General features: G+C 28.0%; 1 protein-coding gene across 1 annotated transcript; it reads right to left on the bottom strand.

Annotated features, from left to right (window-relative positions):
• Positions 1–2: 2 nt before the first annotated feature.
• On the bottom strand, positions 3–18,568 carry LOC107444555 (renalase). Its single transcript, XM_043038751.3, has 7 exons — positions 18,286–18,568; positions 12,243–12,342; positions 10,380–10,525; positions 8,491–8,655; positions 7,386–7,547; positions 4,357–4,523; positions 3–217 (listed from the first exon to the last, which is right to left on the bottom strand). The coding sequence occupies exons 1-7, from the start codon at positions 18,404–18,406 to the stop codon at positions 62–64; spliced, it is 1,017 nt and encodes a 338-aa protein (XP_042894685.1). The 5' UTR covers positions 18,407–18,568; the 3' UTR covers positions 3–61.
• Positions 18,569–18,581: the final 13 nt, after the last annotated feature.

The following is an 18,581-nucleotide window of genomic DNA, read 5'->3' as shown; positions in this document are numbered from 1 at the left end:
TGTTTTAGTGAATCATTTTGGTGTCTTTTTATTTTAATATTTTATATCAAAATATTTTTTTTTACAATGTAACATTATTTTCAATTTCACTAACAATGCTTTCAGCTGACAATATACAACCTTCAAATGTAGAGCGTGTAAAACCATCTCCTCCAAGGATCATTTGAGGACATTTTGAAATTTCTAAATGTCCTTTTTCTTTCAAGTTTTTCTCAACCTGTTTGGAGTAAAGTAAATAGTTTTATTATTACCTATTTACCATAAGTAGAGTATTATATTTGTGAAAAGAAAAAATAATTAAAATGAAATATGATGGAAAATTGCATATCTTAATGTTCAAAATATCTATAAAAAATGTAGATCAAATTTTGAAACAGAAGATGGGTTTAAAATGGGGAAAAAAATATGCTACAATTTATTGCTCTCAGAGGTTGAACCAGGTTTTATTTTTCAGATCTCTGATTTTGTGATAATTTCTTAATGTAGACTTTTAGTATAAACACCATTTTTGTGAACATTTGTGTGTTCTTCCAGGCGCTGCTAATTTTAGAAGAGATTGTTTTGTGATGATTATATTGTCGCTGAATGCTAATTTTCAGCAGCTATCAATTTCCTTCACATGGTTTTACAAATTTAGATATTTTTAATGCAATGCGGCAATTTAGACTTTATAGTGCATGCAATTCGAGACGTTTCCATTCTGATTTCAAGTCATTGAATGATAGTTTTTTCAGCTCATTTTACATGGTTATTCAAACTGGTTATTGTAACTTGACGTTGAATACTTTTTTCGGCCTTTTCCTCAAAGATTTTTATGATACTCCTATTTTCAATACGCTATCATATAGACCTGAAGATAGCCATCCAGGGGTGATAGTGAGCCCAAGTCAAAATTCCAGAAAATTTCTTGAGTTAAAAAAAAAAACAAAAAACAGTTTAAATTGAAAAAAAAAATTTAAACAAGGTTTTTTTCCTATATTTCTTAGTTTACTTAAAATATATTTAAAATTTTACACATACCTATGATGACCTGGAAAAGTAATTAAAATTTACAAATATGTCTTTCTTTCTTGGGTTTATGATTATAACAAATATTTACTGATAAAAAATGAATATTAATCATGAATATAAGCTTATAAAGTATCTCTCTGGCTCTCCCTTACAAACAAATAAAATAGTGTTTTTAAGTTCCACCTTTGAAAATTTGATTTCCGGAAACTTCTGTGATAAATGATATTTTGAAACATCTGGACCTTTGATCTCCGGAAACTTCCAGATCACTGTTAGCGGAAATCTAGATTTTTTCCGGAGCACGATCACCCCTGGCCATTGCCTAGTTGACAAAAAAAAATGGCAACTTAAATAAGCAGTCTGCCATTTTTTTCCTAAATTGCATCAATGCAAAAAGTTCTTTTAAATTAAGTTAAACTAAATTTTGTCACATTTATTTATATTTTTGTTGAATTAACTTTTTAAAGTCTTAGTGTGTATTATAATTATTAACTAATTCAAGCAAAAAAAAAGTCAGCGAAGTGGCTATTAAATGGAAGGGACTTAACGGTATTGGTCACCAACTAATTAAGTTCGAGAAAAAAGTGGTTACTAACTAAAAATCTGAATTTTCAGGTCTATGATGACACTAGAATTACGAGTATGAGTTGATTTAACTGTTTTTTATTAAGTGATTTATTAGTATATCTAAATTCAATGCAAAATCTGTGGGTGCACTTTAGTTCTGGGACAGGCTGCCATACTTATAAAGTTGATTATAATGGTAGATGATTAAATTTATGCACCTTAGGTCAATCCTGTGAATAAAGCGTTAAGCGGCGCTAAAATTGAAACAAAATACTAATTCATTCTTGTTTATTTTACGTGAAAAAATAACAGCACAGCAAATATTCTTGAAAGACAAGTTACCTCATCTGTCATGATCAAAAGAGTGAAGCCTGCTTTTCAGTTTCTTTTATTTTTGGGATATGGTAATTTCAGTATAATTTTAAAAAAATAAACTTATTTAATTTAAATCTGACTTTTTATAAGTTCTTGCATAGCTTTTTGTAAGGGTGCTTTATTCCAATGGGTCTCTGTAAAAAAGTGCTCAATTTTCCAAAATTTGATTTTCTAAGTTTTACTAATTGTTAATCCCTTTTATAAGTTGATCTAATTTTCATATAATTGAATAAAGTAATTAATTTGAAAAATCTAATGAGCCAACACTATTTATCATGTTGATAAGTCATTTAAAATAATTTTGCATTTTGTTAATTTTATGCAATAGTAACAATACAAAATAAAACATTTTTAGTGCTTATTTTTATAGAAAAATTTGGCTATATACCCTGTTAAAGAACAGTACAGTCAAGCCTTGTTAACATCAGCTTGAAGGGGGACAGAAATTTTTTTATTGAAAATTGAACAATACACAGATATTTTCTATTATATGTATACGTAAATATATATTTCATTTCAATAAATGTTTTTATTTTGCAGTTTATTTTTAATTAATAACTTCTTAATTAATACAACCATTTCTTAAAAAAAAAAAAGTTTTAAAGAAGAAAAAAAATAGTTTGGGCAAAATTCAAAAAGAGTACTTGCGTTCGATGCTCTATAAATTTTTTTTTTTTTTTAAATTCTGCGGAAGGAAAAAAATAGTTAGGACGAAATTCAAAAAGAGTATTACTTGCATTCGATGCTCTATTAAATTTTTATTTTTAAATTCTGCAGAAGAAAAGAAAAAAATTACTGAAAACTAACTAAGAAAAGTTAAGTGAATTATTGCACTAATTAGTGAGGAAAACTTACAAAATGACTGATAATAGCTCTTTGTTTTGGTTTTTTATTTATACATGCTTTCTAAAAGTCACCTTACCTTGACAACTGTATCTAAAAGTATTTGCATTTCAAAAGAACAGACAGTTTTCTTTGTTTACTAAGCATCTATCAGAGATATTTAAACCAAAGTATTCGCCAGTGAAATTTAAGAAAATTTTAGTTCCATACCTCTTCATCTGTAAAAATATAATTCAGTAAAATCAATTTAATATAACAGGCTGTGTGAGAGAAATGACTACTCATGTTGAACAAAGGATTAATAATATAGATGGTCATTCCTCGGGAAAACATGCTTCTTTAAATTCACACCCATCTGGTGGAAGAAAACTCTATTCTTATTTAGAGTACAAAAGGGCTTATGTTGTTTACTGTAATGCCCCCACCCTCTCAACACATTCATACAACTCTTTCATTTGACTGCTGTAATCTTGCAGTTATCAGCATTATAACAAAGCATTCAAAAAACCTACCCTTATAGATATAGAACTGTGTTTGATCAGTTTTCTATTACCTGTTCAAGGAGAAATAAATTTTCTGTTCAGATTAAAAGTAAAAATTTTTTCGAAGTAACTGAAATTCGAGTTTACCTTAAAAGATATTTCGCGTGTAAAATATATCCGTACACAATTTGACAGGGAATAGAAAATTAGTTTATGTTATGAGAAATTCAAGATAAATGTGTTCTACTGTATATAACAAGTAAAATTATTGAAAAATGAATTTCAAACTAGCATTAAGATTTGTATGCAAATGTATGACTGAAATTTATTAAGAATGGAATGGGGATGTGTCATAATTTACTATTGAAAAATATGCTTTAAAAAATTAATCAAAATTAATTCTTTTAATTAAAAATTATTGCAAGAAATTTATACTTTGTTCATATGGTTTGTATTTTGAAAAATCTACAAGAATGGTTTTTGAAACGACAAATGTTATTTAAATATAGTGTAATTCATTTCACACTAAATTACCATTGCAATTTTGTCCATTGAACTTATTACATAGCAATATATTTACAGTAAATTTTAAAACTATTAAAATCAATAAAATTTAAAACAGTCTTATCTTAAAATAATTTGAAAATTTCATTGGTTTCTATAAAAAAAAAATCATATAATTGAAAACAAGCTGATTTAAATCAACAAACCCCAATTATAAGGTGCAAAAACTTTCAAGGCAAATGCAAACTTCGAGCATAGGGGGACTATCATTTGTCATAAGGGTTCATCACAAAAGTAAAGTGTTGCATTTTTCAATTTAGTTCAGCAAAGCATGTTTTCCCCCCTTAAAGATATGCATCTATTTAGGTGTATAAGAGATGAAGCCAGTCTGCCTTAAATACTCCTCCTACCACAATCTGGAGTTTGTTGTTAAGGAACAAGCATTTTCTCTACATTTGAGAGAAGATGAAGTTGATCATCAACTGATGAATGATGTAATTGTTTACTGACTAACTGAATTCTTATCTAAAAAAATAACTTTGTTATAACAGGTTTAACACAAAGCAAACTTTACTTGTGAGTATCTCCATTTATGAAACTTTATTTCTGAAGGGTTTGGCAATCCTGGCATCAGTTCTGTTAGACGATCCATAATTAAATTCTGAACAATTTCAGACTCTTGCTCAATATTAGACTTCCCGAATTCTTTAGTTGAATGAACTACTATGGTGGTCTTTGCAGCTGGAAAATTAACCAACAAGAAATACAAGTTTGCAAAGAAAATTACAAAATTAGGATTAAAACAAATCTATAATTTATAACTAGCACATGCTATGTATATTTTAAAGAATCTTCTTATAAGGATAACAATTAAATAGGGGTAAGACTCATAACCAAGCAATTGCGTGTTGTTAATTTTATGCAAACAATTTCTCATTTTAGTTTCTAGAATTTAAATAGAATCAGATTGGATTTAGAATTGGGTTTAAGTGCTGGTAAGGAGTATTTCAGATTTGAATAACATAAATTTGTTATAAAAAAAGTTTACATTGTTAGAATAAAATAATATACAATGAAAAATATATATCAGCAGAAAATCATTGTATATATCAGTCTAAATTAATATACGGATAAGAAATCTATTTGAAGAAGAGAAATCTCTTTCTATAGAAATCTTCATGTGTAGAAATTATTTATCTTAAATAAACTAGTAGTCTATCAAATTTGTGAATTTAAAATATAAAATGATAATAAATAAAACTGTTATAGTTTAAGATATGTTTTTATGTTGTTGACAATAGTATACATAAGAGGCGGGATTTGTAGTTATCCATATATAAAATATTCTGTCCTTATTTGTCCTGTTATTTCTGATTTCGTTTGTTCAGAACATACCATTTTTACAAACAAGCGATTTTAAAAGAATCATTTGAATTTTTTTTTAAATTTCTTTCCCTGAAAAGAAGAAAAACTAGACCTATTCAATGTCAAATGTTTTCATTACCTAAAAATATGAAGTTGTATTGCACTCGATTTTCAGATTGCAGTCAATCAAGTTGTGATAATATTAATTTAATTCAGGAGTTATTTTTGATAGTTAAGTTTTGATACACTTCAAAATTTAGTCATTTTGGAAATTTATTGTTTTTAATAATGATAAAACTTATAATTCTTAAAAATCGAAAACATACGATAGTTCAGATTTAGGAACTGTCCACTATTTACTCATTGTTCAGATTTAAGTCTTTTAGTTGTCATATGAAAAAGAAACTTAGCATTTTGCTATCAAAATTTTTTTCTTAATATGTCCGAATGGTTAATTGGAAAATTATGCTCAACATAAACTTATTAACATTCTTGATTGGAATTTTTTTCCCCTTATTCATCAAATTGCAATGAAAGCATTGTTTTTCATTTCATTTATTGCAGAGACTAAAGTGCTTTTAAATGTCCATTTACTTTAAGTAATGGTTTAGTTACTGATACTTATGATTTTTGTTTCTATATCACAATGTATTACATTTAATTCATTTTTGTCTACATTTATTCTTTAGTATGTAGATTATATCCACATTTAGTTCTGACATAATTTATTTTTTTATAAAAAAATTATTAATTTTCTCTTAAACTTATTATGATCTATCTTTCTACAGGAGGGCAGCGAAGTTAGTTTCTACAGGAGCCTATTGTGCAAGCGAAGTTAGGAAGATAATTACTGTGCCCAACGAAATTTTCCCATCCTAGAGTTTTTTGAGTAAAGATCTAAAATATATTTAAAAATGTTTGCTCCTTAAAACATCATGTGATATTTTTTTCCTATTAGGATAATAAAAATTTCTGATTAATAGAAGCATTATGACTTATTCAATTTTATTTATGTTTTCGTTGTTCAGATATAGTTTGTCTAAAATAAGAACTCCCCCAGACGTCCGTCTGGACCTGTGGCGGTGACTATGGTAACGAGGTATGACTATTTAAAGTGGCGGTGCGGGGCCACTGGTTTGGAGTGGTTTCGGCTCGGATCGGTGAGAGAAAAGGAATCACCCTGGCCTATTGTGTTAGTCCTCGAGTGTAGCTACCCTCCCTAAAATGCACCAGTCGTGATTGCATAGCATCAGGCAGCCTCAGACTTTGTGGCTGGAGGAGTTGTTAGCTTAGACAAACTATAACTGTGTCTCTACTATTTATAAACAATAATTATAGATTATAATAAGAAATACTCTTTTTTTTCAATCATTGAAGCTGAAGATTTATAACATTAACCTATATTTTTTTACAGTTTTCATAACAAAATATTGAAACTTATTCCTATAAATAGAATGACGGCATTGGCCACTATGACCTCTAAGAAATTTTTCAATATTACGTAAAAATTCACTGGTTTCTCGGAATTGCTGCAACACTACTTTAAAATACTAAATTATAATTGAAGATGTATGATATAAATGCGTACATTTTAAATTAAAAAAAAAAGGTTCAGAAAGAATAAACTTAGTCACAGTAATGATAATATCAATTAGGTTGAGAGCTCCAAACTTAAAACAGCAGAGCTAAATGTAAACGGATACGACAACACACTCAATTTATTGTACTTCTTTAGAAACATGCTTGCCATGCCACAATTAAGCCACGTGTACCATGTACAATTTCTTTTACTGTATCTTTCATTTAATTCTCTCTTTGAGAGTGTTGTCGTATCTGTTTACGTTTAGCTCTGCTGTTTTAAGCTTGGGGGTCTTAACCTAATTGAAAAATATTATTGTTGTGACTAACTTTCTTCTGTCTGTTCAGTTTTTTTAAATTTAAAATGAACATATTTAGGTCAGATATATCTTTAATTATAATTTAGTATTTTAAAGACTTGCTACAGCGATTCTGAGAAACCAGTGAATTTTTGCATAATATTGCAAAATTCCTTAGGGGCTATAGTGGCCAATGCTGTCATTCTATTTATAGGAATACATTTCAATATTTATATTCCTATGAGGCTAAAATCTATATGATTAGAGATCCTTAATAAAATTAATCTTACAGACTTTACCATATTTTAGTAATTAAGAAAACAACTAACAGATGTGTTGATAAAACATTTAAACAGCTTACTTTGGTTTTGATGATTAATGGAGTAATAAGCTATCACTGGATCATTAGGAAAAAATTTAGCAGAATCAGGAAATTTTACAGAAAAGTCACATTCTGTATCATAGAATAATCCAAGTGCAAATCTGGAGCAGTACTCAACAGCCTCCAATTTTGGGTAATAATCTATGAAAACATGAAACAAAAATTATTAAAGAGATGAAATTAAGCATAAAATTCAAATTCTTCTTTTTTTAAATTTTTACTCAGATTGAAAAAAAAAGAACTAGAAATAAGGTCAGGGTTAGCTAATTTATGGAGACAAATTTTATACACAGTTATCACCTTGGGGTTTTGTTTTTTGTCTGTGTATTTTTTTTTCTACTTAAAAAATGCCCCGTTTTTTACAATGTAATGAAATTTGCTTGGCTACTGTAATCATGCTATGTGGCAAGGATTTGATAGTCATTTAAGCAAAATTTTTTGTTATTTAGGAAGGAAAAAAGATATTGTTATTCTATCTCATTTTTCATATAATTTAAAACTTCCAATTAATCAACGCATATTATTATAAAATGAGACCATTTCTATGTGAGCATATAAAAATATTTTCTTCTTTATGAGTATGAACTATTTTTTGAAAGAAAAAAAAAAAGTGTGTCTTTTTATTCTTAAAGGACATAAATAATTTGGGTTTTGTACATTTTTATTCCTGTAGATAATTTTTTATTTTAAAAGGTTGATTTCTGGTATTGTGATACTTTTTATCATAGAAGTTAAAGTGAATAAATTTTGTATCATAATATACTACAAAATCAAAAAATTATAATTTAAAAAAATGAAGTTTAAGCTCCTCGCAGTCCCACACACAGAAAACTATCCTTTGGCTTGCATGCTAGCTAAACATTTACTTTTTATGTTATTATAAGAAATCTATACATAAGATAAATTTCCTGAAATTTGTAAAAAAGGGTAATTAAAACTTCTTGCTTCTTTTTACGCATTTACAACACAATATCAATTCAAAGGATATTGTTATGAGATATCCTTTGATTACTTTATTAATAAAAGATAAACAATCCCTTTTCTTTTAAATGTAAATTGACGTAAATATCATAATATTTTTTACCCTGAAGTAGGTTAGATAGTCCATTTAGCTGCAAAATTTGAGGAATCGGTATAGTCAAAACTACTGCATCAAATTCATGACTTGATCCATTATCATATTCCAAAATCCATTTTTTATTTGAAGAATTTACTTTAATTACTCGATGTTTGAAAAGTGCTTCACAACCTAGAAAAATTTTAATACACAATGTCAAACAACTTGTAACAGTAATAAAACCATATTTTTTTAATAATTGAAAAAATATTAGCATCAATAATTATATAGAAATTGGTAAACTGTTACACAACTTAAAGGAAGCTCAGCCACCGATAAATAGGATACATTTTCATGAATAAATAATCATATATTTAAAATGTATCAAAAACTAATCTAAATCTTAAAAACAAAAGAAAAGAACAATTTTAAGGAAATTCATAGTTTAACTTTGACTAAGTAAAAATAAAATAAAAGAAACAGTCAACAGAAAAATAAAATAACTTGAATAACTTAAATTAAAAGTAAGAATTTTGTATACTGAGATGCAATTTTAATGATTTGAAGGACATATCTTTGATATATTTAATTAGTGCAGACAAAATTTAGGTACTCTGATACATTTCTTTGTTGTGAATTTTTCAATATATACCCAAGTGTTACGGAAATCTAGAAAAATGTATCCAAGATTATTAATCGAGCAGGTCAAAAGTTTAGATCTCAAAATGTTATTTTTACTCTTAAAGTTATTAAGATGATGCTTTAATTACTTTAGGAAGAGTAAAAGCAAATTTTATGACGGTAATTCCAATAATAAAAAATCCATGTATAAAAACTGTTAAGTTTAAGACAACTGCAAATTTTTTTTTAACAGTTTTGTAATGGGAAACATCTTAAATGACAAATTTTGACTGAAATAAATAAATTATTTGTGAAAAATAAAACAAAATATCTATAAAGATTTAAAATAGTAATAATGAGATAATAAGTTAGTGAATAAAAATTTTTACATCCTGTTAATCTATATAAATTTATATTCCAAAATACTTTTTTTAAGTAATTGATAGAATAGACAGAACTGACAACTTAAAAAGTTTATTATTTTATATAAAAATCCTTCTTTTTTATCAAAACAAAGCCATATTTTCAATAATCGAAAATCATTCAAATAACAATAATTGAAAATCCATCAATAATTTTTCTGAAAAAATAATCCATTTGAGTAATTTTTCCAAAACATTTATTAAGTAATTTTTAAAATTTTTTCACTTATTATTTTAAAACATAATGACTACAATTTCGGTTATTTTTAAATTAAAAAATGCACAATTCATAAAACTAATTTTTTTGCATTATTGAATTAAAAATTTTTATAATCACACACAATTTTTTTTATATGATGATTAAATTCAAAAGCTGTGATAAAAATTTTAAAACCTAAGATTAACATTAGGGTAATCAAGCTTTTAACCTCTTTTTGAACATCAATGAGTGCACTATTTCGCAAATTTCATATACCCTCGAAAGTTTAAAAGAAAATAATTAAAATTCAATCTAGGTATTAACTACGTTATCTGGATATTAGCTAATTATTTCATTTACAAAAAATTAAAGATTGATGTTTTTGAAATAACATGGGTTTATAACAATGTTAGAGAAATTTAAGAGTGAAAAACAAGAATCGAAATTGTTCCAATAAAAATCAACAGATATGGATAGAGTGTACTTAAAATTTTATAGTAATCTTATGTAGATATTCAACTTTTAAGTTAATAAAATCAAAACAAATCATTCTTGATGCTAAAAGCCTATTGCTCTATAACAAACAAAGTTAAATATTCTAAATTTATGATTTTATAATACTTGTTTAATATATTAAGTAGAAAAAAAACAGAAATGCAAAACCTAGTATCTACCTGACTTTTGCAAAAAATATTTAACAATTGAACCAGTTCCGTTGGGAGCGACAAAATTTCCAACAGTAGAGGGCGTCATCCGTAACCCTTCAACAACTTTTTGTAAAGGTTCCAAGATCCCATTGCTTAACAATTCTGTATAGAGACTGAATGAAATATTAAAATTAATATTATATCATCCCATGACATAACAAGAGAAAGCTTAAGTTTAAAAAAATGTATTAAAAATTTTTAAAAATTATAGAAAAATTAAAGCTGCACTGATAATTAGTTTTAAATAAATACAATATTTTGTACATATTGTTATCACCTTTATTATCTATAGTTTACTTAATTACTTCTGTGAAGAAATTAAACTGAAACACATTTTACATTTTTCAAGTGACAATTATTTAATTTCATTTTACAATATCAAAAAAAAAAAAAAAAAAAAAACATTTTATTGTATTATATATATATTAGGGTTGGCAGGTTTTTGACACGTGACAGTTTTTGACGGTTTAAACAGTCACGTCAAAAACCTCACTGTCAAAAACCTATATTCATATGTGAAATTTAATTAATACATAAAATTTATATATTTTTTTATAAAGGATAGTGTTTCTAAATATGTTCTAGAAAAAGTAAATTTAAAATTTTGAAGAAACACTTATATTTTGAATAGTAACCAAGATCTTGTACTTTTGAAAACTCACATCTTTTGAAATATTATGTATTCATTTTCATGTGTTATTGAAAATCTGCAGTGATATTATTAAGAAATTTATTTATAACCAAATTTAGTGTATAGTATAGATTATACTAAAAATTAGACATTATGTATTTAATTACGCATTTAATTAGGATAATTAAAAAATTTCCATAATAATTTGTTTAAATATTTCATGGATCAGTGGCTGTAATGTTCTTCTGTTTAGTTTGACTTTTGTGATTGGTTGTTAGTTTTCCAGAAAAATCAGTAATTCTAAATTTTAAATCTTCAATTTCTCTTAATTCATAGTTAACATAAGACAATACAAATTTAAGTGCTTTCTGTTAAATACACAGAGTAGTTCGTGTCGATTTACAGTATATTCAGCCTATTCATTTACTATGCTGAAAATTTAGTTTATCCAAATACTTGTGAATTTCATTTTGCTGAATACTATATAGTTTTGTTGAATATCTAAATATTCAGCTGTTGAATAATTACTTCTTGCTTTCAAGATATACATTATTTGTATTCTTAATACAAGTGGAGAAAAAAAATTAGGAGATAAAATTTTTTTTAAAATGATAAGTGCAATAATTATAAATAAATAATATGAATTATATTTATTATTACTCATAAATATAACTACTTTTAAATTCAAATTAACATACTGGATAATAAAGATATTCGGTACAACATTAAAAATTTTTTTTTTATACACTTGTATCAAGTTTTATATTTATACAACATAACTTGTAAGTTCCTTATAAATATTAGTTATATGTTCCTTATATGTCAAAAATGCATAGTAATAAACTTTTAATTTTCTTAAATATCAAAAAAAAAAAAAAATTTTTTTTTCAAAATATAAATATTTAAACAATTTTTATGCAAAAATTTTCTGCACATGCATTTGAATATAAATTTCTGAGATTTTAAATCTGTTATTTTACCTTAATTTCAATTAAAAAATATTTTAAAACCTGCTGATTACCTATAGTATAATTAAATTTCAATATAATGCATGGCAACTGTTGGTAGTTTTGAAGTTTATATATTTTCTTGGCAAACTTCAGTTTTTGACGGTTTAAACCAGTATTATACCCTTGTCATGTCAAAAACCCAACCCTGATATATATATATGTATATATAATTAAAAAAAACTTATTCACTTTTCTTGAACGGGAGTTAAATTCTTTGTTTTAGTTATAAACTGAGCTCCTAAATCAACAGGAATTTCTTTAGAACTTTTAGAAGTACACATACGACCACCTGAAAAATAAAATATATTTATAAAGAAACTATATATCTATCTATCTATCTATCTATATATATATATATACACTCATGGACAAAAAAATTAGCGCACTAAGAAATAATTGCGGGATCGTAACGAAATTTGCAATGAAGGTACATGTCGGGGAGATATGCAAATGATTAGAAAAGCAGCGTGATTGTGCAATACGTATAGCCGGTAGAGGGCGTTGAACGTTGTACTCTGTGGACTATAAAACAGGTAACCAAAGCTTGCTTGAGTGTGCTGAATCATTTATAGAGGAAGAGCTGAGGTAGACATGCCATTATGCCGTGTTCCAAGACAATATGAGCAGCTGTCGCATTTTAAGAGGGAGAGAATCGTTGGGATGATGGAAGATGGGTGGTCAGCTAGGCGAGTAGCTCGTCAATTAGGCCGCTCTGATTGTGTTGTGAGGAGGTGTTGGGAGCAGGGGACCCGATAGATGTCATGTACACGAAGACCAGGCTCAGGACGCCCTCGACAGACCAGTCGTCGAGAAGACTGCCACATCGTGAGAAATGCACACATACAGCCAAGTGCTTCATCTGCCGCCATCCAGGCACAGGTAGCACCTTCACTAGGGTACCCTGTGTCTTCTTCAACCATACAAAGGCGTCTGGCTGAAGGACAGTTGGTATCGCGGCACCCATTGCGTGTGCTGCCCGTGAGGAAACTGGACTGCAGCGGAATGGAACCAGGTTGTCGACGAATCCAGATTCAATCTCAGCAGTGATGACAATCATGTTTGTGTGGAGACCCCGTGGTGAACCCCTTAATCCTGCCTTTGCAGTACAGCAACACACCGCTCCACCAGCTGGTGTGATGGTATGGGGTGCCTCTGCCTATAATACACGGTCACCTCCAGTATTGATCTGTGGCACCATGACAGCCCAGCGGTATGTCCATGAAATCCTGCAACCACATGTGTTATCACACATGCAACGGCTCCCAGGAGCCATTTTTCAATAAGACAATGCTTGGCCTCATATGACAAGGGTGTCACAAGACTGCCTCCGTAGTGTTACTACCCTTCCTTGCCTGCCTGATCCCCAGATTTGTCTCCCATCGAGCATATCTGGGATCATTTGGGATGGCGAGTTGGTCATCCCAAGAGTTTGAATGAACTAGAGGCAAGGTTACAGCAAATACGGAACGAAATATCTCTAGACATCATACAGAACTTGTATGCCTCAATGCCCGATCACATCGTATCGTGCATTCGCGCAAGTGGGGGTCCAACGGGGTATTAACTCCTCCGTTTTTTCGCCTTTTTCTCCGAAATAAATTATCCTTTTTCTTTGATTTTCTAATCATTTACTTATACCAAAGTAGTGATTACGTATGCAAAATTTCGTTCCATTTTGACAACTCCTTCTTGATGCACTATTTTTTTTGTCCATGAGTGTATATATATATATATATATATATATATATATATATATATATATATATATATATATATATATATATATATATATATATATATATATATATATATATATAAATATATATATATATATATATATATATATATATATATATATAAATATATATATATATAAATATATATATATATATATATATATATATATATATATATATATATATATATAAATATATATATATATATATATATATACAGTTGACTCGCGTTATAACGACCCCATCGGGACTGCCCCAATCTGGTCGTAATATCAAATGGTCGCTATATCAAAATGAGCAAATTTCCTTTGAAAATCGGTCACATAAGGGCTTTAAACGTCATAATGCATGCACATACTATTTGTGGTATACATGTTATAAACCAAAAAAGGATAGGATGCATACATTAATAAAACATAATGACATTTTAACAATTGAATTACAACTGTTAACAATTAAGAATTTTATTTTAAAGTACAGATTAAGAAACATAGTATGACAAAAAAAATCTAGTTTCTAATGAATTAATTTTTTGATGTACATAATTTGCGGTATATATAACGAATTTTTTTTTTATGTACAGATTAAGAAACATAGTATGACAAAAAAAATCTAGTTTCTAATGAATTAATTTTTTGATGTACATAATTTGCGGTATATATAACGAATTTTTTTTTTATGTACATAATTTACAGTATTATAAAGAAGAGTAAACCGAGGAACATAAACGAGGCTTCATTAGACGAAGACATTAATTTTTTGATGTGCATTAATTTGTTGAAGTTACATGTTAAGAGGACTTAACATATGTGTGCTTGTTCAAGGTCAACCATTCAACCCCACTTTCCAATAGGAAGTTAGAAAAGAGCGATGTTCAAATTCAGAGAGGGTCGTTATATTAGGAGTTGACCTTTTTTACGGTCGTTATAGCAAGAGTAAAATAACGTTATCTTTTATGGATGTGAATTGGGACTCCTTCACAGGGTCGTTATAACACGAGTCGACTGTATATATATATATATATATATATATATAAATATATATATATATATATATAAATATATATATATATAAATATATATATATATATATATAAATATATATATATATATATATATATATATATATATATATATATATATATATATATATATATATATATATATATATATATATATATATATATATATATATATATATACAGGGTGATTCTAAAAAGATGGGCAAAATTTTAGGAAGTGATAGTACACACCCAAGCAAACAATTTTAATCCAAGAATGCATGGTCGAAAACAAAACGTAAAACCGCTATAGGGCGTCAAAGTTTATGTTCTTATATGGGGCAAAAACACACAAAGAACGATGAAGTTAAGTTATAAAAGCAAATTTAATGACATGTGATTACAATAAGTGTTCAAAACAGTGGCCGGCAGCGGCTATGCAAGCAGTACAACGGCAAAGAAAAGATAGGCAAACATCCTGAAACACACCAGACATATCACGAACTTTGCCTGCAGCGGCAGATAGCTTGGCAACAAGTAATGCAGCGCAGTAACTCGCAATAGGAATGGAGCTTTCACGTTTGCATGAAACAACTTTCCAAACGTGCCAGCACCTTTGCGTTTTGTTTTCGACCATGCATTCTTTGATAAAAATTGTTTGCTTGGGTGTGTGCAATCACTTCCTAAAATTTTGCCCATCTTTTTAGAATCACCCTGTATATATATAAGTCATAGAGCTTTTTATTCAAATAGAATTGTTTAAATGCAGCTAAAACAAGAAGCAAAAAGTGTTAAGTAAAACACTCTAAAACTTATTTTTAGTATAGATATGTGAATGTTTTTGTTAATGTGTGTAACCTTGAGTGACATGAAGGGTATCTATAGGCTCTCATTGTTTTAAATAAAACATTACAAGGAGTGAGCAAATAAACCTTTTCTAAAATTAATAACAAGTTTTGGTACAAATTTTAACTCTCTTACAAAAAAAATTTTTTTTTTTCACTTTTTGAAAAAGCTCCCCAAAACATCATTCTAGATATTTTTCAAAATCTACAAACCAAGATTTTAAGAGGCATACCTAAAATAAATACTTACCATTGTCAATAATTTTAAGGATTATACAATGGTTTTAAAACTTAGACAAATGTATCTGCAGCTTGAAAAAATTTTGTCACTTTTTTCCACTCACTTCATTTTAAAATCAAGGGATATTATTTGAATTTTTATCTTTTAAAAGCTTTGCGATTGAAAATTTGTATTTCGCAACATTTAATGAAATAAATTATTGAATACAATAATTTATTTTTCACCCATTAAGATATGAATACTGTATAAAAACTTATTGTACACCCTGTTTGCATAAATAAGTTCTCCAGCTAAGCTTTTATTTCTTCTACTGCAGTTTACAAATTAACATATCAAGAAGCTGACATCAGATTTCCTTGTGGCTCAGAGCTAAGAAACTAAGTAAAACAACTGTTCCAGTTGGTTTTGCAAATATCTTGCATAGCAAGAGGGAATAAGGATTTTTACCATTTAAGTCCACTTAATATAACTACCGTCATGTGGGGCTACTTTGTGCAAATTCGAATTTGGCACTTTTCAAGTGCTGCCATTCAGTATTATTGTTTGTTTTTTTCATGCTAAAAATGTGTGGAATTTGAAGATAGAAGTCTCCTCTATTGCTACAAAAATTTTTTCGAATTTTAAAACAATCTCAGAGTGTGTTTTGTTTATTCAATGTCAAAAACTTTCCGAGAACGGCGGACGTCGAAAAGTGTGGGTGGAAACTTTAGCTGTGAAATGCAAAGATGTTGACAAAACAATTGTCGTAAGTGCAAATTTTTTAATTCATATATTGATAAACAATTATATCATGTTAGCGTTAAAAAAATTTGAAAATTAATAACACATAAACGGAAAATGAAAAAAAAATGCACTGAGGGGCTACTTTGTGCAAAGTTTCATTCATTATTTTTCGACAGAAAAATGATCAGACGTTATAAAAAAATACCTGGAACGAGAAACTACTGTGATTACACTTTAGAAAAGCTGCAACAATGATTGCAAGCAGTTGCTGGTGGTATGTCGATTGCAGAAGCTTCTCTGAAGTACAAAATCCACAGAAATAGTATCTCTAATAAAATTCACAAGAAACACGTGAAACGTGCTAGTAAACTATTCTTTTTCTTCTACGAAGATTTTCTAATGAATTAATCAAACGATTTAACACATAAAAATATATTTTATAGGACATCAGGTGATTTTGACAGAAACTGAAGAGCAAGTTCTGTCTAAGTATTGTGCACTTCTGGCTGAATGGGGCGTACCTTTGCAACTTTTTGATCTAAGGCTTATCACAAAACGATATCTTGAATCGCACAAACAGGAAAGTTGCCGATTTCGAGGATAAGATGGATTCCTTTTGTTTAAACTCAAATGTTTTGAAATAAACATTCTTTTTAAGAAAAAATTCTTTATAAAAAATGGTTTTTTAACGCTGAAAATTATTTTCAAAGTAATATCTTTACATATCTTGATGTTTTTGTTATTAAAAATGTCAACAATTACTTTTTCAACAATTTTATATCAATATTTTACTAAAAACATGATTGTTAAACTGAATTCCTATCGCTGCACAAAGTAGCCCCACTTGGGGGCTACTTTGTGCAAGGTATGTTTTGACTTATTATTTATAAATATTACATACAAATAATGCTAATATTGATCAAATTCACTCGTCTGAGACCTGTTATGAATATTAATATTGATAAATTTTACTAAAGTTTGAATTAAAAATCCTGCACAAAGTAGCCCCACATGACGGTACTTAAGTTGTCCATTGATTAAAGATGAAAATTTACACCATAAATATTGAAAATTACATAATAATAATAAATATAGAAGCAAAAACAAAATTTAAGTATATATACAACATGTTTTAACTTTAAAATAAACCATTATAGCTGTTAAATTTACCACAATTGGAGAAAAAGAATTTTGAAACAAGAAAATAACACTGATAAATTATTTCACCCTTTGAAACAAAATAACAAAGTTTGGTATATTATTATTTAAATTAAACTTGGCTATAAAAAATAGCATTAATATTGAAGTACAAGTAATATTTCTTTTTAAGCTTTCACATAATTTACTAATGTCAATGCCAACAGAGTTTAATGAAAAGAAAACTGTTATAATTATCTATGATTTTAAAATGTATGCTTATTCTAAACTGTAATGTAATAATTTTGTTTCGTCATCAAGGGGAATATCAGATGCTTAAGGTACGGTAATATATAAGAATTCGTGGTTTCAATTATTTCTTTAAAGTTTTTTCGATCAAAAGTGATTGATTGGCAATGGGGGTGATATTTTTCTTTGAAACACAAAAATGCTTATAAAATATGTTTTTGAAGCGATTTTACTTAGGTTTTGGAATGAAAAATAATAACAATAAATGAAAATATATTATTTTTCCTAAAGTAAAACTTGCCAGTTGCTCTTGACTTCTCTAATATCATGACACTAATTTGAGGAAGTCGCTGCTTAACTAACATAGCTGTAATTACTCCCGTTAATCCACATCCTACGATTCCAAGACGGATGTTAGTCATCGCGAATTCTTAGTTGTTTTTCACTTCATCGATAATATACAGCAAATTATTTTCGCATGAAATAGTACTATATGAATAATTTATTTATTCTTTATGCTGGGAATTTTTCCGTTTGGAAACAGACGATTGATAGTTAAATTGATGGCGAAGTTCATGTAAAAAATTACAAGTGTGT

This window comes from Parasteatoda tepidariorum, chromosome 1, assembly GCF_982258835.1.
Source record: "Parasteatoda tepidariorum strain Cologne lab strain chromosome 1, Ptep-v5.0, whole genome shotgun sequence".
Taxonomy (NCBI): Eukaryota; Metazoa; Arthropoda; class Arachnida; order Araneae; family Theridiidae; genus Parasteatoda; species Parasteatoda tepidariorum.
Note: the sequence above shows the minus strand (reverse complement) of the source record. Positions and strands in the feature narration are given on the sequence as shown.